At 43.9% G+C, this 26,252-nt stretch overlaps 1 protein-coding gene across 1 annotated transcript in view; it reads right to left on the reverse strand.

Annotated features, from left to right (window-relative positions):
- RABEPK (Rab9 effector protein with kelch motifs) overlaps positions 1-26,252 on the reverse strand; it is a gene marked incomplete in the record, with an annotated part of 524,880 nt that overhangs the window by 428,867 nt on the left and 69,761 nt on the right. The window contains 1 exon segment of the mRNA XM_073600345.1: positions 19,338-19,406. Coding sequence (XP_073456446.1) covers positions 19,338-19,390 — 53 coding nt within the window.

Genomic DNA, 26,252 nt, shown 5'->3' on the forward strand with positions numbered 1-26,252 from the left:
GGGCTGACAGTGTTCCCCTGCCTCCCACGTGTGAGATTTCCAAGTCCTGGGTGGTAATGTACCATATCCGGGGCTTGTATGGTCGGAACATAGGTAAGCTGTGTCCATGAGATCATGCAGCACTTTTACATCATATTAATAGTCTGGGGGTGAGCTGTGGTTGCTCTAGATCTAGGGCCGTTCTGACATCTTATGCCTGGGACCTGCGACGTGCTCTGCATGTCCCCTCTTTCCACCCACCATGGTTGGAGCAGAGGGGAGTGGGCGGGTACCCACAGCACAACGGCACCATGCACCGAGTCTCACTTGTGACGTCACCTTGGCGTCATGACGTGGAGCACAAGTATCTCTATCTCAGCCGACATAGCTGGGGAATGTGGGCGCCTGTCGTGGGCGGTGCTTACCGCCTGTGTCGGAGCCCCTTTCTGCACATGCCATGCCATTGTGACGTTGGTAGGAGTTGGCGTGCGTGTGGGAAGTATATATGACGCCTCCCTGGACACAGCTTCCTTTGCCACACATTTAAAGACGCTATATCCTATAACAGCACTTTGCTTCTTTTGTACACATGTAAGGTATTTACAATGTCACTTCATATACTGCTCTATCAGTTAGCTACGTTTTCCTTCAACTGCTCTTGTTGATTCGGGACTGTCCTTGATGTTTCTGCATATTTCTCTTTACACTATCATCCATGCTAATCTGGTCGTGGGTATATCATTATCCTATGTGCACAGATTCTGACTATCCTCAATTCAGGTAGTGGGCATTTACTACCTTTATTATATCTTATTAACACTATGTAACTCACGGATACTGCATTCATTCATCATAGACTCCTTGGCAGTCACCACTTGTGCATCATCTTGATCCACCATGAACATTGGTAATCTGTGCTCTTGGGGGGGTTCTGTGTGTGCGCCCTGCTGACATGTGGCCCAAAATTACCTCAGCTCTTGGGATAGACAACCCTCCTGGCCCTGGCCCCACATTCACCATATCCCATCTTATTTGACTTTATGCAAGTATCCAGGACTGGCAATTTCGCATTTTCCTTCTATGACCAGTAATATACTAGATCAATTATACATTATTCTTTATAGATATCCTTGAGCATCTGCCCCTGATGAGTTTTTCACACACGAAACGCGTCGGATATTCAGGATGCAGATATATGCCTGTATTAGAAATCAATCCAGCTTATCATCTAGAAATGAATCATGTTTTTACTTCTTTTATATTATCTTTATTTCCATTGCAATGTGCTGCCTAGATGACATGTGTATATATATATATATATATATATATATATATATATATATAATTTAAACATTAATTTTTCTAGATCACCATGTGGTGCCAAGTTAATATATATCCTTGATGTCCATGCTACAAGCGCATATGTATGTGTGTGTAATATATTATATATATATATATATATATATATATATATATATATATATATATATATATATATATATATATATATATATATATATATATATATATATATATATATATATAAAACTTTTTTATTTGTCTTGCATTATTGATATGTATTTTGTACATCTTTCTATGTTACTAAACATGTCCTTTTAGCAATTTACCTCCTTACTCTGACTAGTGATGGAGGCACACTACATATGTGCTTCATCTAAAGTCCCAATATCCACTCTCTTTATATTGTCACTTTGGGACCCAATCTCTTCCTGCCTGCATTCTACTTGTGTTTGACTTCTCGCAACTGTTTTGTTTGGTTCTTTTGTGGCCAATTTTCCTCCTCCTCCGCCTTTTATGTTTCTGATGTTCTGGCCCCTGTCCATGGCTAATGCTTTCAAGATTCCGTGTGTTGGTGGGGACTCCTGTTGGCGGGCCATTTTCTCCTCTAAAAAAGTAACAGATTGAAGATCATCACCGTTACTTTCAGATGAAGTGGGGCTCCCTTAGATTGGAATCGCGAGAGATAGCGACATCTTCTAGAGCCGCTACGGCCGCGATTAATGGTCAATTCAAATATCTCACCACGGGCCCAATCTTCCAGGTCACGTTTGAATTTAGAATGTTTAGTCAGTCTAAAGATGTCTTTGTGCTTTATCAATTTCTGCTAAAAGGGAGGATCTCATTCAGCCAATAGAAGGTAGACCTCTGTCAGTTGATACCTCTCCCGTCCGTATCATAACTCGATACGGCTCTCAGTGGAATGAAGTCAGGTTCATTCTAAACAAACACTGGCATGTCTTGCATAGATCTGATGTTTTGTCACAAATTGTTGGTCCTCGTCCTCTATTGGTATCTAGGAGAGATAGAAATCCGAGACATTTTAGTCCACTCTGAATTTGTTCGGACTTCGACAACAAATTGGTTATCTGATAGGTCTCGCCCGTATGGCATCTTCCCTTGTGGACATTGCCATATCTATCGTTTTGTCGAACGCATGGCTAGCTTCACCAATGCACAAAAAATGTACCCCATAAGGCAGTTCATCAATTGCAGTACCTCAAGGGTGTTATACTTCCTTGAGTGTCCTTGTGGGAAAGACCAAGCATCAGTTGAACATCAATGAGCACCTTGCTAGCATTAGGAATCCTAAAAGTAATGACAAGTCCGAATGTCGTACGTGTAACGGTTGGGGAATTATTTGAAGGTACAGGGAAAGTAGTCTAGGATAGCTGTGGAGACACGAGATGTTAGTAGAGTGGGCAGCATAGTCACCAGCAATGAGCTGGGAAGTGGGCAGTTCAATGTTTTTTTTTTATCTGAATTATATGTGATAGATCAGAACACAATAGTCTAATTTGGTGAAGTAAAATTAGAAAAATATATACATTAAACTATTTTTCAGAAATAAAAAAATGATAATTGGCATGTGCGTATGTATTCAACCCCTTTGTTATGAAGCCCATAAAAAGCTCTGGTGCAACCATTTACCTTCAGAAGTCAATTAGTGAAATGATGTCCACCTGTGTGCAATCTAAGTGTCACATGATCTGTCATTACATATGCACACCTTTTGAAAGCCCCCAGAGACTGCAACACATAAGCAAGAGGCACCACTAACCAAACACTGCCATGAAGACCAAGGAACTCTCCAAACAAGTAAGGGACAATGTTGTTGAGAAGTACAAGTCAGGGTTAGGTTATAAAAAAATATCCAAATCTTTGATCATCCCTAGGAGCGCCATCAAATCTATCATAACCAAATGGAAAGAACATGGCATAACAGCAAACCTGCCAAGAGACGGCCGCACACCAAAACTCACGGACTGGGCAAGGAGGGCGTTAATCAGAGAGGCAGCACAGAGACCTAAGATAACCCCGGAGGAGCTGCAGAGTTCCACAGGAATATCTGTACATAGGACGACAATAAGCCTTACGCTCCATAGAGTTGGGCTTTATGGCAGAGTGGCCAGAAGAAAGCCATTACTTTCAGCAAAAAACAAAATGGCACATTTTGAGTTTGCAAAAAGGCATGTGGGAGACTCCCAAAATGTATGGAGGAAGGTGCTCTGGTCTGATGAGACTAAAATTTAACTTTTTGGGCATCAAAAAAAACGCTATGTCTGGCGCAAACCCAACACATCACATCACCCAAGGAACACCATCCCCACAGTGAAACATGGTGGTGGCAGCATCATGCTGTGGGGATATTTTTCACTAGTCGGGACTGGAAAACTGGTTAGGGTTGAGGGGATGATGGATGGTGCTAAATACAGGGATATTCTTAAGCAAAACCTGTACCACTCTGAGTGTGATTTGAAGCTAGGACAGAGGTTCACCTTCCAGCAGGACAATGACCCCAAACACACTGCTAAAGCAACACTTGAGTGGTTTAAGGGGAAACATGTAAATGCATTGGAATGGCCTAGTCAAAGCCCAGACCTCAATCCATTAGAAAATCTGTGGTCAGACTTAAAGATTGCTGTTCACAAGCGCAAACCATCCAACTTGAAGGAGCTGGAGCAGTTTTGCAAGGAGGAATGAGCAAAAATCCCAGTAGTAAGATGTGGCAAACTCATAGAGACTTATCCAAAGCAACTTGGAGCTGTGATGGCCCAAAAAGGTGGCTCTACAAAGTATTGACTTTAGGGGGTGAATAGTTATGCACGTTGACTTTCTCTGTTATTTTGTCCTATTTGTTGTTTGCGTCACAATAAAAAAAAAAAAAAGAAACATCTTCAAAGTTGTGGGCATGTTCTGTAAATAAATGATGCAAATCCTCAAACCATCCATGTTAATTCCAGATTGTGAGGCAACAAAACACGAAAAATGCCAAGGGGGTGAATACTTTTGCAAGGCACTGTATACATCGGTACTTTCTGTTTATGCAAGCTATTTATGGGTTTCACAGGTTGCATTGCTACATTTGTAACCATTTTTATCAACTACTAGAAAAAGCTCTTTCTGGCGTGTCTCTTTAAGACTGCGCTAAGTGATGGAGCCAATAAAAATGGGCGGTATCTAGTTTACCTGTTATAAACCCCAGTTCTGGAATTTCACAGTGCCCTGATAAAACTCACGTCATGTGAGTGAAATGCATTGGTGTTTCAACGTCCCCTGACCCGGCCTCACCTGCACCCCAGCACATACAGCCATCTGCTTACATGGCGCGCACCAAGCCGTCTGGGCTCTAAAGATCGGAGATGTGTTCCCAGCATCATATACACCTCCACGTCTGCATCAGCCCCCTGAGCTGATCCATGGATTTGGCTGCTCGTGGAACTTTGAAAGACTTCTTTGGCGGTCTGCCATCTACATTAATAGACCTGCCAGTAAGGACGGAGCACCAGCGCAGCTTAAGGTGAGCTTGTTCTAGGGACATAGTTCCCGTTTCTCTCATCCCTCACTGCACTGCCATTTCCACCGCCGAGTGGATGTCCCCTCACTTCCATACATCAGTCTGCAACACCAACAGTTAGTCTTCTCTTGTCTCTGTTCTCCTGTCTATCCTTGTACATGCTAGTTGAAGTGACCCTTCCATCTCCCATTAAGCGCCTGCAGGCACATGTTTAATCAGCAAGCAGTCCATACAATAGGGACGGATTGTTTCCCCCTATTGATTTCAAGGACAACTTTTGATGTGTCCAAATTACTGGTCTAGCTAAGATTTATCAATTTTTTTCAGCAATTCCTTTGGCCATCATTGCTTTCAAAGAAGTGCCTTATTTCTGCATAGGGTTTACTGCTAGTGTGACAGTGGGTAATGTATGTGTGCCCGAGTCTTATGCTTTGGTTTTTGTTTTTAACACTACTGAAAAAGTTGTCTTTAATGGTTTTCACTGTGGTGTGGTGAATGTTGCCTTTTTTTGGATTTTTATTACTAAATATTTTTAAATTTGTCACTATTACACTGCTGTGTGTTTCCCTCTGCAGTCACTCTCTCTTGGTATTTCTATATCGAAGTCCTCTCCTCCTTTTCAGCCTGTTACTGAACTCCAGGATCCCTCACCCCTCAATATGGAATAGGGGGGAGTCTGAATTTTCACTTAATTTCTAACTTAATCATGTGTTGATTTTCCCTGTTTAATCCATTGAAACTATATAAAGCCTCGTTCACGAATAAGTGATTTGAAATTACGGGCAGAATTGATGTGATTCTGCCTGCGATTCCAAATTGTGTCACTACACGCGATGTGCATTTGGGATGTCATTCATTTGATTGTTGCACAACAAAATGCACCTTCGGATGTCAGATCATACCTATTACTAGGAGAACTGTTGCCGATTAAGCCATTGAATTCCGTATTCTGACAGCAGAGTTTGCTTGGAACAATTAGGCCCTCGTGACTGCTTTTTCTCATGGTCTCTCGGATGCCATCAAAGAGGAGATAGCAGCCCGAGACATATCAACCGAGCTGGAGAAGTTGATCAGGTTTGCCATTCTTATTGACTCCAGACTCAGAGAGACCTTCCTTTAAGGAGCACTTGCGGAAGCCTAATGTACGTTTGGCTGCAAGCTTTGTACTCCCACCCTTGCCTCCCTCACCTCCCATGCTTCCTGATACTGAGTCTGCCAGTGTTGTAGAACCCATGCAGTTGGGCTTCACACGTCTCTCTGCGGAGGAGAGGGCCTTTAGGAGGAGGGAGAGATTGTGTCTTTGTGGCCAGGCAGGTCACTTCCTGAAGTCTTGTCCTACCTGTCCGGGAGGACGCTTGCACCTGAGGTCCTGTAGGGGACAGACCTTAGGTGGCATTGTTACATCCCCAGTTATCCAGAAGGATAAGCCCCTGGTTCTGGTTACCCTTTCTTGGTCTGAGTCATCCATCGAGATGAAGGCTCTAATCGACTCTGGGGCTGCAGGCCTGTTCATAGATGGTGCCATTGTATCTAAGCACTCGGTTCTGCTGCAGCTTCGTGCCACTCCACTTGCAACTGAGGCTATTGATGGGAGACCTCTACAACCTGCCCATGTGACTCATGAGACTGCTCCACTGACCATGGCCCCTAGGGGCTCTTCACCATGAGATAATCCAAATCCAAGTAATTTCCTCACCTTATTTCCCAGTGGTTATCCTTGGTTACAGAAGCACAACCCGTCTTTTGATTGGCTTCGTGCTGAGGTTCTTTCCTGGTTGTAACAATGCAAGAAGACATGTTTTCAGAAAGTGGCTAAGGTCTTGTGCACCTCTTCACTCTCCTCCCTGCCGGAGGAGTACAGCAAATTTAGCGAGGTCTTTGACAAAGTTCAAGCCAGTAGTTTGCCTCCACACCAGTCATATGATTACGCAATTGACCTTCAACCTGGTGCCATACTTCCTCATGGCCGGGTTTACCCTTTGTCTGTCTTGGAGGACAAAGCCATGGCAGGAGTATGTTGCCGGTGCACTTTCTCAAGGATTCATCCGTAAATCCTCCTCTCCTGCTGGTGCTGGTTTCTTCTTTGTGAAAAAGAATAGTGGTGAACTGAGAACTTGTATTGATTATAGGGGCCTCAATTGCTTCATGATTAAGAATGCTTATCCGATTCACTTGATTACAGAGTTATTTGACCGCCTCAAGGGAGCAACAGTTTTCGCGAAGCTTGATCTGAGAGGGGCATACAATCTTGTGAGGATCAAGGAAGGCGACGAATGGAAAACTGTTTTTAATACCAGAACAGGCCATTACGAATACCTTGTAATGCCGTTTGGTCTTTGCAACACCCCAACAGTTTTCCAAGAATTTATCAACAATGTCCTCTGAGATTTGTTGCAGCTATGTGTGGTGGTTTATCTTGTTGATATCCTCATATTTTCCAAGTCCCTAAAGAGCCACCACACAGATTTCTGCCACGTACTTCAGAGACTGAGAGATGATAACCTGTATTGTAAATTGAAGAAGTTTCATCGCAAACAGGTTAAATTCCTGGGTTATGTCATTTACACAGCTGGTTTCTCGATGGACCCAGAGAAACTTTCGGCAGTACTACAGTGGCCCCGACCCGTGGATTTAAGCCCATTGCAAAGTTTTCTTGGCTTTGCCAATTATTATCGGAAGTTTATTCATAACCTCTGGTCTCTGGTCAAACCACTGACTAATATGACTAGAAAGGACAGTAACCCATAGAATTGGCCTTCGGATTCCATTAATGCCTTTGAGAGTGTCGGTACCTGATCCTACGGTACCTTTCATCCTTGACGTTGATGCATCCGAGACTGGAGTTGGTGCCCTACTGTCTTAACGTCCTACCTCTGAGAGCGCTATGCATCCTTGTGGCTACTTTTCAAAGAAATTGTCTCCTGCAGAATGCAATTGTGAGATTGGGGACTGAGTTGTTAGCGATCATTTTAGCCCTCAAAGTGTGGAGGCATCTCCTCGAAGGTACCACTGTGCCGGTTCTTATTTTGACTGACCATAAGAATCTAACATTGTTGCCTGAGGCTAAACCCCTCTCTCCCAGTAGGGCATGATGGGCTCTTTTCTTGTCAAGATTCAAATAATGTAGTCTCATTCTTACCCAGTACTAAAAATGTAAGAGCTGATGCTTTATCACGACAGTTTTCCTCCGCTTCCAAGATGGAGTCAGTTCCTGTGATACCTCCCAATCAAATTCTGGCTACGGTTCGTACCAGTTTTAGAATTCTTGCCACTCAGATCCATTCTCCTGAGAAACCTTGTGACCGCTGCTGTGTCCCAGAGAGTCTCCGCAATGCCGTGCTCCAGACTTACCATTCTCCCAAGGCTGCTGGCCACCCAGGGAAAAATCAACTCATTTGGGCTATTTCCCAACAATTCTGGTGGCCCAGTCTACGTGCTGATGTAGCCGCTTTCGTAGCTGCTTGTTCCGTGTGTGCTCCGAGTAAGACACCACAACACCTTCAAGTGGGCTTCCTACAACCCATACCCAATGGAGAGAGGCCTTGGACTCACCTGTCTATGGATTTTATTGTGGACTTACCCAACTCTCAGGGCAACAAAGTTATCCTTATGGTGGTTGACCGGTTCTCGAAAATGTCTCATTGTATTCCACTCAATAAATTGCCCACATCCAAAGAACTGGCTTCCATTTTTGCTCGGGAGATCTTTCGCTTACATGGGCTACCCAAGGTTATCATCTCGGACAGGGGTAGCCAGTTTGTGTTTGCTACATTTCTGACCACCATAACAACTGATCAGACCTCTTACCTTGGGCAGAGTTTGCTCACAATAGTGCCGTCAATACCACTTCCTGATTGTCTCGATTCATGGTAAATTATGGTTTCCAACAATTCATGTTGCCTGACTCATTTGCCTCAGAGTATTTCTGTGTTGGAGGAGCATCTCCATGGTTTTCGTTCCACTTGGGTACAGGTCCAAGAGTTCTTGTGACGTGCCAGTGAAAGGTATTGACTCCATACTGACCGCAGATGCCTCCTGCGCCTTCCTACCACGTTGGGGACAGAGTCTGGCTGTCATCTCGCAACCTCTGACTCCGTGTTCCCTCACTGAAATTGGCACCATGGTTTATTGGGCCTTTCCGTATTCTCCACAGGATCAACCCAGTGGCTTACGCTTTAGACCTTCCTTCTGATATGCGTATTTCTAATGTATTTTATGTCTCCTTTTTAAAACCTTTGGTATGGAACCGCTTCACCACCTCAGTACCATGTCCTCACCCTGTTCAGGTTGAGAATCATGAGGAGTATGAAATACAATCTATCATAGATTCCCGTAGGTTCTGTAGGCGCATACGATACCTGGCTCATTGGAAAGGGTACAGTCTGGAGGAACGCTCTTGGGTCTCATCCTCCCTGTCCTAATTTGTTACGATTATCCCTTCTAGCTATCGTTCCCACTTTTATGCAGCAACCTTCCCCTGGCTGCTTGTGGTTGCCTTGGTGACCGGCCTGGGCTCTTACCCCGATCTGCGTGTGAGGTATGAGCTGGAGGTGGGTTTGTCTGTTTAGCCGGTCACCTAGCAACCAGCGTGTGTGAGAGCATCGGGCGCCGTCCCCCTCTAGCCTGCGAGTGACGTAGGAGTTGGGGGCGGGTCTGTGCTCCCAGCATGTCTCTCACCTCTGTTTATGTGGTGATGCTTAAGCCAGGGGCGGTACCGAACGCATGACAGTGCAAGGTCTAGCACTGGCAGATATTGGGGGATGTATGCTGGCCTCTCACCCGGAAGCGACAGGCTTAGATGTTATTTTTGCTTAGGCTGGGATCGGTGGATGTATGCTGGCCTCCCATCCGGAAGTATCAAATTATAGACGTGTTGCTGATTCAGCTGGTTATGGTGGGTGTTTTAGGAGAATTTGGGGGTGTGCGTTTATCTCACTGGCCTATGAGGTTGCCCTTTACTTCTTTGACACTCCTATCCCAATCACCAATGGAATACTAGCACACATTTAATCTATGGCTCCTTTAACCGGGATCGCAGGCACGCACGCTGCACTCGGGGGGTGCCGATGCTCGTGACCGGCGGTCTCGGTCAACACGGGCACGAGAGGCAGAATAGGGACGTGTGTGTAAACATACAAATCCCTGTTCTGAGAGGAGATGCAGATCGTGAGTTCCTAATAGCTAGGAAGCATGATCTGTCATCTCCTATAGTCAGTCCCCTCCCCCTACAGTTAGAACACACTGTCAGGGAACACAGTTAACCCCTTGATCGCCTCTAGTGCTAACCCCTTCCCTGCCAGTGACATTTATACAGTAATCAGTACATTTTTATAGCACTGATCGCCGTATAATTGTCAATCGTCCCAAAAATGTGTCAAAAGTGTCCGATGTGTCCGCTATAATGCCACAATCATGATAAAAATCGCAGATCGCCACCATTACTAGTAAAAGTATAAAATATTGTGTGTTTTTTTTTCAAAATTGTCGCTCTTTTTTTGTTTATAGCACAAAAAGTAAAAACCGCAGAGATAATAAAATACCACCAAAAGAAAGCTCTATTTGTGGGAAAAAAAGGACCTCAATTTTGTTTCGGTACAGCGTTGCACGACCGCGCAATTGTTCATGTGATCAGTAATGACACCAGCCATTTAATGGTTTAAGTTTGGTTGAGAGCACAGAGGGAATCCCAGCATGCCGAGAATGTACTGTAACTGTTTTTTCAAAATGAAATTTTTAAATTGATGGTTTAATTCCACTTTAAGATTTACAACAGTAAGAATGTTGTTGAGTTACAACAAACATCATAAATAATAGGAATATACATACAGTCAAATGTACAGGTAAATTTAACCACTTCACACCCGCGCTATAGCCGAAAGATGGCTACAGCGTTCCCGGTTACATTCATAGATGTCCATAGATGTCCTCCCAGAACCACGCCCCTGGAGCGTGCATCTGGCGTGCTCTGTGATAACTGTGTCTTTCAGACTCAGCTGATCACAGATTAAAGTTTACCATGTGATCAGCAGTGTCTAATCACATGTAAACAAGCTTGCCTGTTATTAGCATTTCTTTTCTCATGCGCTGTCATCAGTGCCCTAATTATCAGTGCAGCCCCATCAGTACCCATCAGTGCTGCCTATCAGTGTCCATCAGTAGCTCCTTATCGGTGCCGCATATCAGTGCAGCCTCAACAGTGCCCATCAGTGGCTCCTCATCAGTGCAACAGCACTGAAAGCTGAAAATTGGCCTGGGCAGGAAGGGGGTGAAAGTGCCCAGTACAGAAGTGGATAAAGAAACTGGACATCATATAAAAAAATATTATCTTAAAGGGGTTGTAAACCCTTGCCATTTTGCACCTTAATGCATTCTATGCATTAAGGCGAAAAACACTTTTTAATGCTGCAGCGCCCCCGAGCCCCCCTTATACTTACCTGAGCTCCAAAATTTCCACGACAGAAACAAGCACACCAGCTCCGGCCGGTGTCTCGTGTCCCGATTTGATAGATTGATAGCAGCGCAGCCATTGGCTCCCAGCGGGTGGCGGTGAGTCAAGCATTTGGTGGCTATGGACACCAAAAGCTGGACTCGGGAGCGCGCCCGCAAGGTAACCCCCCCGGGACAGCGCTTCTCCGGGGTTATCTGATGTGGGGAGGAGTCGCGAGAGCCGTCGGGGGACCCCAGAAGACGAGGTGCGGGGACACTCTGTGCAAAACGAGCTGCACAGTGGAGGTAAGTATGATAGTTTTGTTATTTAAAAAAAAAAAAAACCCTTACAATCACTTTAAAACAGATTAAGAGCAACTATTAGTGTCCACCTATGGTAATACGATGACATTCCTTGTTAAAGTAGTAAGTGATATTGCCCCATGATAGATTGACCTTGACTAAAAATATATGAAAATTGTTGCTATGCTGCAGTATTCGATCAGCAGCTGCAGTGCTAATCAGTTCTGACGGGAAGGGGGAGAGATGGGGAAACTAGTCACCACTGTTATGCCCCGTACACACGGTCGGACATTGATCGGACATTCCGACAACAAAATCCTAGGATTTTTTCCGACGGATGTTGGCTCAAACTTGTTTTGCGTACACACGGTCGCACAAAGTTGTTGGAATTTCCGATTGCCAAGAACGGGGTGACGTCAACCACGTACGACGAGGCTAGAAAAGGCCAGTTCAGAACCAAGCGCGGCACCCTTTGGGCTCCTTTTGCTAATCTCGTGTTAGTAAAAGTTTGGTGAGAGACGATTCGCGCTTTTTCAGACTCATGGTTTTCAGATCGTTTTCTGCTGTTCAGTTTGTGCTTGTGGGTTTGTATCTGGTCTTCAGTGCGTGCAAGCAAGCTACGCGTGACTTTGATTAGTCATTGTGTTCTTGTTCGTTCGTTACTTTTTTTACAGGTCGCTCTTCACAGGCCTTGCTGTTCTTCAGTGCGTTCTGTTACCTCGTTCTGAGCAGCCGACCGTTTTCTAGCCATGTTGCGTATACGTACTCCTCGTAGAGTTCGTGCTGTGCGGGGGCTTGGTGTTGGGGTCCTGACCTTGACACAAGTCCAGTCCATGAACAGGGTAGGGAGGAGTTCATGGACCAAGAATTGGTTGCTTCAGCGTGAACAGTTCTGTCATATGCCTTTGCTGCGTGAGATCCGTGAGAATCCTGATGATTTCAGGAACTTTCTCCGGATGACGGACCCCGTATTTCACCGTTTGTTGGCTTTGCTGACCCCCTATATCAGCAGGCAGGATACCTGCATGAGGCAAGCCATCACTGCGGAGCAGAGGCTAGTCGCTACCCTGCGGTACTTGGCGACGGGGAGAAGCCTGCAGGACTTGAAGTTCTCGACAGGCATCTCCCCCCAGGCTCTGGGGATCATTATCCCAGAGACCTGTTCTGCCATCATACAGGTCCTGCAGAAGGAGTATATTAAGGTAAGATTTTTATCCTTTAATATCACATTTTATTGTATTTAATGTTTGCTAATGTATTGTATTTCTTTCCTCATTCCCTAAATTACCATGATTGTAATATGCTGTGAATGTGCCCTTTGTCCTCATGCATGCTGGATTTTTATGTAATTATTTTTTGTCCTTCATAAATATTTGCCTTCACTTACCTCCCCAGCATGCGCTCCTGGCCCTATATTCACCTCATGTAGTCACTTAACAATGTATTTCATCAGCTCCATAGTAGTGCTTTACCCCAAACACCCCTAAAATGTTTTTAAATGTGATTTGTGCTTTAAATTCAGGCAGAGTGCCAGAGGCTTTTTTTGGGGGGTCCCCAAATCATTTGGAACCCTCCCTCCCCCAACTGCTAAGTCAGCTGATACCAATTCTCTATCTATCCTCAATCATATATCTGCTGACTTTGCCAAACCCATACACACTATACCCATTTCTTTTGTGCTCAGATGTATGGATGAATTCCCCAAAGTATGTAGTGCAAGGGCCTGCATGTATACTTTCAAATTGTACTGTTTCAAGTTTTTGTATCCTATTATTATCTTGCTAGGTAATAGCAGAATGTCCAAATGTGCACAGTGTGTATTTATATCTTTGTATTATGACACTTCTTACCTGTCCAGTGGGCTGATAATAGTGTAACTAAGGAGGGCTATTCCAAGTAATACCCATTATTTAGGCATTCATCTCTCAATGAAGTGGAGAGGGTTACCTGTCCAAGAGCTCCCCCCCTATAAAGTTAGAAATGGCCCATGAGAGGGGGGGGGGGAGGGGGAATCTGATAGGTGTACCTTATACTTTGGTCTTTAAAAATTCCCATTAATAAATGTTATCTTGATGTTGGCCAAGAAGGTTTGTGTCCAATCTGCTTTCCATGTTTATGTGCAAAAAGACTATTTTTTTTTTTGTTTTCCTCAACAGTTTCCTCCCATGCCACAGGAATGGCAGACTGTGGCCTCCCACTTTGCCCAGCGGTGGGACTTTCCTAACTGCGGAGGGGCAATTGATGGGAAATACGTCCACGTCGTCCCACCACCCAATGCGGGGTCGTACTATTATAATTATAAGGGGTTCAATAGTATTGTGATGTTGGCGGTGGTGTCGGCTAATTACAAGTTCCTGTATGTGGACCTGGGGAAGAATGGCCGGATGTCCGATGGTGGAGTCATCGCCCAGACTGAGTTTTACAGGCATCTCCAGAATGGCAGCTTGCCACCTCCAGAAGACAATGTGGAAGGACTCCCATTCGTCTTTGTTGCGGATGAAGCATTTGCTCTGGGGGACCATCTTATGCAGCCATTCCCGATGAGGACCCTCACCCCCGACCAGAGGGTTTTTAATTACCGGCCAAAGCCAGAAGAGTGGTGGAGAACACATTTGGAATCATGGCCAGCCGGTTCCGCCTATTTCTTACACCCATACATATGGCGGAGTATAAACTGAATCATATTATCCGGGCGTGCTGTGTTCTACATAACTTTTTACGTCAACATTCTGCCATCTATGCTGGCTCAGTTGGGCCTGAGGCCGGAATTATAAATGAAACAACCCTGACGGTGCTTGAAAGTGGCCGCCCTGGCTTGCCCTCCCTGAGTGCCCATGATGTCCGGCTAAGATACCTTGAGTTCTTTGCAGGTAGGGGGGCTTCAATATGCCAGACAATGTGTGAAACCTTTATCAAATAAAAAAAAAATAAGCAAATCTTTGTTGACATTTACTGCTTGTGTTTGTTTTAGCTGACCCTGACAGAAATGTGGTGAGTCCTGAAAATGGCGTGATTGTGTAACCTCACAAAGCACTGTTGGGTGTTATTTACTAAAGGCAAAGACACTTTGCACTACAAGTGCACTTGAAACTGTACTGAAACTGCACTTGTAGTGCAAAGTGGATTGGCCCTTATTAAATAACCCCCATTGTCACATAAAGCAGCAATTGGAGCACCACAAAAGTGTTGTAGCGTTGAGACAATTATCCACACATTCTTGATTAACAATCTTTTTAATACCAGCACAATCACATGTGCATTTAGAAAAGGTTTGTCAAACAAACCAACATGTTTGTTGTATAACAATTTTTGGGGTGGCATTAGAAAAAGTAGAAATTAAAGTAGAATTTAAGATAAAACAGGCATGTTTCAAACCAACAAGAAAGACACAAATCTTGAACTGACAAAGTTCACATTTGGTAGAATTTGAAGGCAATATCAGACATGAGTATTTAGGAACTGTGTTTGATATTACGTTCAGATGGGGTGAAGTCACCCCAGGAAAAGCCAAATTTTGAAGATTCACACCAATTTACGAATGTCAACATGTGCTAGCTGCCATTACGGGGGATCAAGGGATGTGTTTTGGGGGTGCAACCCCTTCCTCACAGCTACTTTATTATTGAGGAAGGGGTTGCACCCCCAAAACGCATCCATTGATCTTCCGTGATGGCAGATAGCACATGTTGACACACTGTGTGCCTCTTCAAAATTTGGCTTTTCTACAATTCGACAAAAAATTTAAAATTGTAGCACACCACAAAAGAAAGTGCTTTGGAGGGGTTTTAAACTCTCCCCAAAACATCAATGATGTTCTTATTTTTTTTAATAACATCATTGATGTTTTTCGTGATGTTTTCCAAGGCAACATTACACCCCATGATCTCCCCGATCAGGATCTGGGCACTTTCCGAGGCGAAAGGATCTGGATCCACAACATCGCGATCACCTAAAAAGAGAGAAACCAAAAAAAAAAAAAAAACATGTATTATAAATATGGCAGCATCCATCTCTTACCTGAGCCTGTGGTCGCAGACACTCACCTGTTGTGGTGACTAGTTCCACCAGGTCTTCTTCATTCTGCTCTTCTTGTGTTTGGGGTATTTCCCCTTCTTCCAGAGGTGGGGGGTTTCTGGTCTCCTTGGATGAGGGGTGTCCGAGTCTTTTCTCCCCTATGTGAAACAAAAAAGGTATACTTAGCACACAGATATTTGATGGCAGAACTATAAATATGAAATATTGCCTGGTATTGGCGTACAATTGTCTATTTTGGCAGAGTTCCAAGATGTAGAATTTTTATTGTCCTTTGTCAAGCTTCAATACTTTACCTGTCTTGTACAAGCTTCACAGATGGAGACCCCCCTATAGTATACACTGGAGCACCTGTGTGGTCCCCCTAATAAAAAGGGTGTTCTTGTGTCCCACACTAGTGCTCCAGCGTACAGATGTGAAAACTGCTGCTGAGTGTCCTCTCCTTACACAGAATCTAGTTTGCATTTCATTCTAGTAACAAACACATCTACACAACCAAATTAGTTTCATACAAGTAGGCCCTAAAAAATGTGGTCAAATGCATATGGCAAAAACAATGGTGTTTTATAGGCCGAAAGAAAAATGTTTGATACGAACGAATAATGTGCCCATGAACATGAAAGTTGCCATTTTAAACTGTACAACAGTTCCTAAAAGCACATGGAGCAGCACGAACGTAATAAAGACAAAAAGAATAGGAACACAGAACAACTACTTACTTTTTTGCAGCACTCTCCGGATTTTTCTGTACTGCTCGTGTTCACTTAATTTCAGGTCCGACCACCGCTTCCTGAGCTGATCTTTCGATCGTCATACCTCGAAATTCCGGTGCAGACTTTTGACCACTTTCGCCATTATCTTGGCCTTTCGGACATTGGGGTTGGGGTAAGGTCCATACTTCCCATCATAGTCGGCCTTCTTCAGGATGTCGACCATCTCCAACATCTCCCCAAAGGACATATTTGAGGCCTTAAATCTTCTCCTTCTTGATCCAGATGTTTCCGGATCCGGGCTTTCCTCCCCCTCCTCCTCGTTGCTGTAATTAACACACACCTGCTGTGTCTCCGCCATGTGCTCTTCCCCCACTGTGCCGAACGAAAAGGGGTGGGGAATAGACTAGAAAGAACGTCAGGGGCGGGCGGAGTTACACGCATGCACAGTGTGTATAAAGCGTAACACGCGTGCGTAGTACGTACGATCTGTGAGCGGAGGAAGGAGTATCAGAGGCGCCGATCGTGATAACGAAGGTAAGAGCCAAACTTGGGCCTATAATGCTTCTAGATTGAGGCCTATATTGTAACAAGATTAGGAGAGTTTTGCCTGACATTAGGGTTTGTCTTGTGTTGTGTCTTGCAGTGAAAATGGATATCTTGAAAGATAACGACTTTATGGCAATCTTCATTGATATGTTCAGGGAGCTGCCTTGTCTGTGGCAGATAAATCACCCACATTATAAGAACCAAACAAAGAGGAAGGCAGCACTGGATCAATTGCTGGAATTTGTGAGGACGGTGGTCCCCACGGCAGACATCACCTATTTGAAGATCCTAATTGGTGGCCTGAGGAGCGCATATCTAAGGGAGCACAAGAAGGTCCAGGATTCCCAGAGATCCAGAGCTGCAGATGACATCTATGTCCCCAGGCTGTGGTACTATGACAGGCTGCATTTTCTGGCAGGTCAGACTGAACCCAGGCCAGCACTCTCCACTCTTCCTTTCACGCTTCCTTCCCCCCCAGCTGAGGCTTCTGACGCCCAACCTGGGCCTTCCAGGCAGCAACATGTGGAGGAGCCCAGCTTGAGCCAGGTATAGCATTCCTCTAAATATTTCTGCTTGTCCAATCAATGATGTTAACTAGATGTTAGTTTGGAGTACTAATTTATGATTGTGATTGATGATGCAAAAACTAAAACCATGTCCCTTTTTCATACACAGGGAAGTCTCAGCCAGGAGGTGGCCGGGCCAAGCAGGCTGCCTGATATGCAGGTCCCTCCCCTACACCCGCAAAGACAGAGTGGCAGGAAGAGGAGTACCCTGGAGGAGGCTGCCATAGGCCTCTTTTGGAAGGCTACAGAGGCCCTGAGAACCCCCCACACTGTGGAGGAGGACTTTGCTTGCATAACTGCCTGCAAAATGAGGCAGATGGAGGAGGGCCAATGACTCCTGTGTGAGTCCTTAATTTTGGAAGCTCTCAATAAGGGGTTGAGGGGCCAAATAACATCTGCTACCCACATTTGTGACCTCACACATGGTCCTCCTCCAGGTCCTACTACTCCTCCTCCTCCTCCTCCTCCTCCTCCAGGTCCTAGTAGTCCTCCTCCTCCAGGTCCCACTCCTCCTCCTGCCACATCTCCAACACCTGAGCCACAGCCAGGAAGGAAGCATGGAAAGAAGACCAGAAAGGGATGACCCTGGGTCCAGTCTGATCTGGCAAAAGATGCAGGCTCTTGTAGTACCACAGCCTGGGGACACAGATGTCATCTGCTGCTTTCCGGATCTCGGGGACTTCTGGACCAGACTGCACTCCCTTAGATAAGGACTCCTCAGGCCACCAATTTTGATGTTAAATAATTGATGTCTGCCCTGGGGTCCAAGGCTTCGCTAATGTCAGCTGTTTCTCCAGCGTTGCCTCCCTCTTTGTTTGGTTCTGAGCCCTTAATAAAGGATTTTTTGTTTCAATTATACTCTCCTATGTGTTTTTTCCTTCAAAAAGTACAGTTTGTTTGTGATGATTCAGGTACATTTCTAAAGTACAATGTGAAATTAACATGGGACACCAACACCAAACAAACAATCTCCTTGAGATTAAATAATACAAGATAATAATGGTGTTGTGGTAACTTGACACACAAAACACACACAAAAATATTACGGAGTAAAACTAAAAATAAAATAGAACAAAGATCAAACTTGAAAAAAATACAAACCTAAAAAAACAACAAAAAACAGCCTTAAAAAAAAAAAAAAAAAAAAAAAGAAAAGAAAAACAACCCAAAAATAATTTTGTCAGATGTGACAAATCCAAATATATTGAGGGAGTCCCGATAAATAATAAAGAAAGAAGTTTGTGAGAAGTCTGTGTGAATATGAGCAGCAAAACTACTTAATTCTTCTCACATTATAAAGAAGAAGAGAGTGCGCTGTATTAAACCATTCTTTACATTGCACCGTGACGAAAGTGCTGTATCCATTGCGTACGCTAATTTTACCAGACCGAGCTGTTCCATCTCGGAATTTCTTCTTAGCATGCGTGGCACTTTGTGAGTTAGTGTGCGTCAGAACAGGCCACACTGTCGGAATTGACGCGATCGGATTTTGTTGTCGGAAAATTTTATAGCCTGCTCTCAAACTTTGTGTGTCGGAAAATCCGATCGAAAATGTCCGATGGAGCCCACACACGGTCGGAATGTCCGACAACACGCTCCGATCGGACATTTTCCATCGGAAAATCCAACCGTGTGTACGGGGCATTAGAATACAATAGCAGAGCGGGGAAAGATTCCTGGATTCACATTGCTTGTGTGGATGCAAGAATCTGTTTTTTTTTTTTTTTTTTTTTTTCATTCAACCTGTGCAGAAATAAGCATATGCTCATGTGAATGAGCCCCACAAATTACTGAGAGGGTTTGTTAATTTTTGCCCAAGGGCCTTGATGTATGAGAAGTCTACCAATAACTAATGTGATTTCCACACTAATAACAGGGAACCTACACTGTTCTTATCAAAAAAGCCCTCCCCTTTTAAGTCTGTAATGTGAAAAACAGTAAAACTGGTTATCTTACCACATCAGTTCTTTAGGTGCATTGCCTGGTTCCAAAATGCCCATCAATTCCATGGTAATGAACAATACACTGAAATATAAAAAATGGTCTTAAAATTAGGAATATTGTTTTGGTCCTTGGGTATTAAAAAACAATAATATTTCTGGTGCCATACCTACGGGCCTTTGGCACCTATATTGCAGCCCCTGGAGCTCCGGCACCATTCTATGTTATGGTGCTTACTCAATCCAATGAAGAAAAAATATTCTTTGAAATGGCTTACAGTATTAAAAGAGAAGTAAAAACAATGACAACAAAAGGAACATTTTGGCCCCCCAGGAGCAGTTTGTCATAACGTGCTAGTATGCACAGCACATTAGCACATTATGGTAGACTTACCTTGCAAGCAATCACCTCAAGCGCTCCTTTCTGTTTCCAGCACTTCCATCTTTTTAAAGGTCTTCTTTCAGTTTTAACATCTTCAGAATCTTGATGGGCTGGGCCAGGATGAAGTAACTTCTGGGCATGTATACAGGAGGAGTTACTTCCTCTTGACACAAAGCCAAGCTGAGACTGTACACTAACCTTACAGACAGGGATAAGTAATCCTGAAAAGCCTAGCTGTCAGCGTTAAGGTTTACTTTACTTCCACTTTAAATAATTTGGTTTAGTTTTTTCATACTTTTTACATTTTTCTGTGTTATCCCCTTTCTCTTTATATGTTTTTTTTTTTTTTGCTCTTATTTTTTAATTATTTTTTTTCTTTAACTCACTGAAAGTGCATTGATCATGTAATCAAGAGACAATACATTTCCATAGACAAGCCAGACCATGGGAGCATATAAAACCGAAAGTATCACTCTGGTATGTTAATTGAAGAAAAAAAAAAAAAAAAAGCTGTTAGTTGCATAGTCAGGTTGAAAAAAAAAAAGACACAAGTCTATCTAGTTCAACCAAAAATCATACAATCCAATATATACAGTATACAATCCTATACCCACAGTTGATCCAGAGGAAGGCGAAGGCGAAAAACCCCCGCAGGGCATGATCCAATTTGCTACAACAGGGGAAAAAATTCCTTCCTGATCCTCCTTTTTCTTTTTTTAAGGCAATCTACTGAGCTGGCCAGAACCAGCTCTTAAGGCAGTCTATTCCACATTTTTCACAGTTCTTACTACGAAGAAACCTTTCTGTATTTGGAGATGAAATCTCTTTTCCGCTTGACGTAAAGAGTTACGCCTTGTCCTCTGCGATGACCTTAAAGTGAACAACTCAACAACAAGTTCACTATATGGACCCCTTGTGTATTTGTACGTGTTGATTATATCCCCCCTCTCCTCTTCCCAAGAGAATAACTTCAGTTCCTCTAATCTTTCCTCATAGCGGAGCTCCTCCATGCCTCTTATCAGTTTGGTTGCCCTTCTCTGCACTGTCTCCAGTTCCCCAATATCCTTTTTGAGAACTGGTACCCAAAACTGAACTGCATATTCCAGATGAGGTCATACTAATGATTTGAACAGGGGCAAAATAATATCCCCCTCTCTGGAGTCCATAACTCTCTTAGTACAAGAAAGGACTTTGCTCGCTTTGGAAAACGCAGCTTGGCATTGCATCCACCTGGAAATTTTTTTTTAAAAAGTCAGCAGCTACAAATACTGTAGCTGCTGACTTTTAATATAAGGACACTTACCTGTCCAGGGAGCCCACGAATGGTCCCTGCTGTCTTCTGGGACTCGTGTGTCTGCCAAAAGGCAGTGTGTGTGTGGGGGGGGGGCGTGGTTCGCTGCACAGATTGCATCAATCTTTCATCCAGTGCCACATTTTGGCACCTTTCAGGGGGAGCGGATACCTGTCAAATCCAGGTATCTGCTCCCACTTCTGGGGAAAGATTGCCGCAGTCTATGCGGTGAACTATGCAATGTCCGCCCCCCTACTGCTTTCTGGCACACAGGTCCCAGAATACAGCAGGGACCATTCAGAAAGCGCAGCACGACTTGTGCATGTGCAGTAGGCAAGGCTTCACTTCCTGTTTCCCTTAGTAAGGGCACTTTCACACTGGGGCGGGGGTAAAGCACCGCTATTGTAAGCGGCGCTTTACCATCGGTATAAAGGGTTAAAAACCACCCCAAAGCACCTCTGCAGAGGCGCTTTGCCAGCGGTATAGCCGCGCTGCCCCATTGATTTCAATGGGCAGGAGTGGTGAAGGAGTGGTATACACTCCGCTCCTTCACCGCTCCAAAGATGCTGCTAGCAGGACTTTTTTTCCCATCCTGCTAGCGCACCGCTCCAGTGTGAAAGCTCTCGTGGCTTTCACACTGGATTCAAAGTAGCGGCACTTTCGGGTCGGTTTGCAGGCGCTATTATTAGCGCAATAGCACCTGCAAACCGCCCCAGTGTGAAAGGGCCCTAAGGCTGCCGGAGCCGAGGGAAGGGTCAGCTTCGGGTGCCGACATCGCGGGCTGCCTGGACAGATAAGTGTCCTTTTATTAAAAGTCAGCAGCTACAGTATTTGCTTAGTATAAGCTTATGCTCTACCAGAACCCCCAGATATTTCTCCACCATTGATTCCCTCAGTTGTACTCCCCCTAGTATGTATGATGCATGCATATTCTTAGCCCCCAAGTGCATAACTTTACGTTTATCAACATTAAACCTCATTTGCAATAAAGCATAGCAGTTTGTATATGTGCCCCCCACTTTTTAAGGGACCAAAAGTAATGGGACAATTAGCTGCTCAGCTGTTCCATGGCCAGGTGTGTTATTCCCTCATTATCCCATTTACAAGGAGCAGATAAAAGGTCCAGAGTTCATTTCAAGTGTACTATTTGCATTTGGAATCTGTTGCTGTCAACTCTCAATATGAGATCCAAAGAGCTGTCACCATCAGTGAAGCAAGCCATCATTAGGCTGAAAAAACAAAACAAACCCATCAGAGAGATAGCAAAAACTTTAGGTGTGGCCAAATCAACTGTTTGGAACATCCTTAAAAAGAAAGGACGCACCGGTGAGCTCAGCAACACCAAAAGACCCGGAAGACCACCCAAAACAACTGTGGTAGATGACCTAAGAATTCTTTCTCTGGTGAAGAAAACACCCTTCACAACAGTTGGCCAGATTAGGAACACTCTCCAGGAGGTAGGTGTATGTGTGTCAAAGTCAACAATCAAGAGAAGACTTCACCAGAGTGAATACAGAGTGTTTACCACAAGATGTAAACCATTGGTGAGCCTCAAAAAAAGGAAGGCCAGATTAGAGTTTGTCAAACAACATCTAAAAAAGCCTTCACAGTTCTGGAACAACATCCTATGGACAGATGAGACCAAGATCAACTTGTACCAGAGTGATGGGAAGAGAAGAGTATGGAGAAGGAAAGGAACTGCTCATGATCCAAAGCATACCACCTCATCAGTAAAGCATAGTGGTGATAGTGTCATGGCGTGGGCATGTATGGCTGCCAATGGAACTGGTTCTCTTGTATTTTTTGTATCAGCAAAATGCTTCAGAACTCATTGGACGGCGCTTCATAGTGCAGATGGACAATGACCCGAAGCATACTGCGAAAGCAACCAAAGAGTTTTTTAAGGGAAATAAGTGGAATGTTATGCAATGGACAAGTCAATCACCTGACCTGAATCCGATTGTGCATGCATTTCACTTGCTGAAGACAAAACTGAAGGGAAAATGCCCCAAGAACAAGCAGGAACTGAAGACAGTTGCAGTAGAGGCCTGGCAGAGCATCCCCAGGGATGAGATGAAACCCAGCGTCTTGTGATGTCTATGCGTTCCAGACTTCACGCTGTAATTGACTGCAAAGGATTTGCAACCAAGTATTAAAAAGTGAAAGTTTGATGAATGATTGTTAATCTGCCCCATTACTTTTGGTCCCTTAAAAAGTGGGAGGCACATATACAAACTGTTATAATTCCTACACCGTTCACCTGATGTGGATGTAAATACCCTCAAAAATTAAAGCTGAAAGTCTGCAATTAAAGCACATCTTGTTTGTTTCATTTCATATCCATTGTTGTGGTGCATAGAGCCAAAAAGATTAGAATTGTGTTGATGTCCCAATATTTATGGACCTGACTGTATAACGATATTAAAAAGTAAGGGTCCCAACACTGAACCTTGGGGTACACCACTAATTACCTTAGACCAGAGTAAGAAATATTAACCACTACTCTCTGAATTCGTTTTTTTTGCCAGTTTTCTATCCATTTACAATTGATCTTTCTAAGCCTGTAGACTTTACCTTACACATTAGCCGCATGTGGGGAACTGTGTCAAATGCTTTTGCAAAATCCAAGCATACTACATCCACAGCCACCCCTCTGTCCAAGGTTTTACTTACCTTCTCATAAAAACAAATCAGGTTTGTTTGACAACTTTTATCCTTCATGAATCCATACTGTCTGTTTAAAATATTTATTTCCAGCAAGAACTCATCTATGTGGCCTTTTATTAAACTCTCGGGTATCTTCCTGACCAACGTAACCGATTGTTCCACATGGGGTCTCTGGGACTGACAAATTTGCGGAAAGTACCTCCCTGCTAGTTTACATGAGTAACTAGCTCATCAGTGCAGCTATGTAAAACAACAAGAGAAATAAAGAAGAAAGGGGAGAATAGAAAGGGAGGAGTCCAGGTAGTAGTGAATAAAAGAGGGGGGAAGTCCTCATCACCCCATGTCCCAGGTCCAATAGACAGACACAAGAGCGAGACATCTGGAGCAGAGAAGAGAGTTGCTATGGCAAAATTTCTTTCTGATGCTAGACTTCCCAAACCTTATTGTGTCTGTCTTCAGCGTTCTGTATGTGCATGCAGTCAGCGATTCCATAAGTTCCACATCTCTAATTCTAGCATATAACGCTGCTTGGGAGGGTGGTGTTCTCTGTTTCCAGTTGAGTGCAATGAGGCATTTGGCCGCTGTGAGGATATGTCTCAGTAGTAGCTTCTCATTCAGTTTTGAAAGGGTGTGAGGCCCAGCAAGTCCAATTTAGGAGTTAAAGGGAATGTAGAGTCAAATAGAGGTTGTAGCAATTGATGAACTGATTCCCAGTAAGGTTTTCCACAAGTCACAAAGAAAGGACATACTGAACAGGAGATCACCAGAAGGCACAAATCCATCCGCATTCCACAAGAGGTTATTTGGATGCATAGGAGCTAGCGAGAGCTTTTCAACCTCTGTCCATCAGTTATAAGTATATAAAGTGGACCATGAGGCGATAACTCATATTTGTGAGGCATGGTAGTAATGCCGTGTACACACGGGCGGACTTTTCGGCACCAAAGGTCTGACGGACTTTTGACTGACTTCCGACGGACTTTCGACGGACTTCCGACGGACTTTCGACGGACTTTCGACGGACTTTCCTACACACGATCACACCAAAGTCCGACTGATTCGTATGTGATGACGTACGACTGAACTAAAGTAAGGAAGTTGATAGCCAGTAGCCAATAGCTGCCTAGCGTCGGTTTTCGTCCGTCGGACTAGCATACAGACGAGCGGATTTCTCGATAGGAACTGGGTCTGGCGGAAAGATTTAAAACATGTTCCAAATCTAAAGCCTGTCTGATTTTCGACCGAAAAAGTCTGCTGCAGATCCGTTGAAGCCCACACATGGTCGGATTGTCCGACGGATTCGTTCCGTCGGACCAGTCTGGTCGAAAAGTCCGCCTGTGTGTACACCGCATAAGTTAACAAAGTTGGGGAATGCAAGCCCCCCATCATTTCCAGAAGCAAACAATACCGATCTCTTATGAGCCCAAAAAAGTCCAGGAGGTCAGCTTGTAATTTTTTAAGATGGGAAGAAGTGATAGGGATCGGCAACATTTGAAAAAGATTTAAAAGTTTGTGGAGAATATTAATCTTAACTGAGACAATATGGACGATTAAAGAGAAGAAGTCGACCTAATAGATTCGAAATTTGAATAGGGGGAGGAAATTCTCCTTATATAAGGAGGCATCCGATGGGGTGAGAACACCTAGATATTTTAACGAGGAGGTCCTCCACGCATAAGAGAAAGTAGCCGAAAGGCATAAGAATTCTGGGTGCAGGGACAGCTTCTGATTTGGAGGATTTGTTTTTTTAACCCAATAGGATTCCATAGGTGTCTAATCCCTTGTGAAGATTAGGGAGGGTAGTGTGGATCTGAGCGAGGGTAAAAAAAATGTCATCTGCAAAGAGAGATATTTTAAAATTCACTACTTCTAACCGGAATGCCATGTATATCAGGATTGTTTTGGATATGGGCTGCCAAAGGTTCTATGCAGATGGCAAACAGGAGGGGGTAAAGGGGACAACCCCGACAGATACCGCTCGTGATCGGGAGTGGCGATGATATTGCATAAGGAGTTTTAACTTTCGTCATCAGGTTAGAATATAAATCTCATATTGCCTGTAGAAAGGGGGCTTTAAAGCCTATATATTGAAGAGCCTTGAAGAGGAAGGGCCAACTAAGGCAGTCAAATGCCTTTTTGGGCACCCAGACCAAGCAAGAGGGCATGACGGCGGTCGTCTCCATTAGCTACATTAATCAAATCTATCACTCCCCTGGTATTGTCTCCCACCCGACAGAACAGGACAAAGCCTACCTGGTCCTTATAGCATGCAATATATATATATATATAAATATATATATATATAGAGAGAATAAAAAAAAATTATATATATATATATATATATATATATATATATATATATATTTTTAGTCCATTGGTTTTTCCCACTCAGATTTCACTCCCACTATAGATCAGTCTATGCTATTCTTCTGCGCTAACAGTAAAGGTGGACTAGGTCTGCAGTGTGGAAATATTTTAAAGTTTCCGATGAAGACACCAAATTTGCAATCTGCAGTCTTTGCTCAGCAGAAATTTCAAAAGGAGGTACAGCGCCAAGGCATTTTTCAACAGGTTTTATACACCACCTGAAA

This window comes from Aquarana catesbeiana, linkage group LG09, assembly GCF_042186555.1.
Source record: "Aquarana catesbeiana isolate 2022-GZ linkage group LG09, ASM4218655v1, whole genome shotgun sequence".
NCBI lineage: Eukaryota > Metazoa > Chordata > Amphibia > Anura > Ranidae > Aquarana > Aquarana catesbeiana.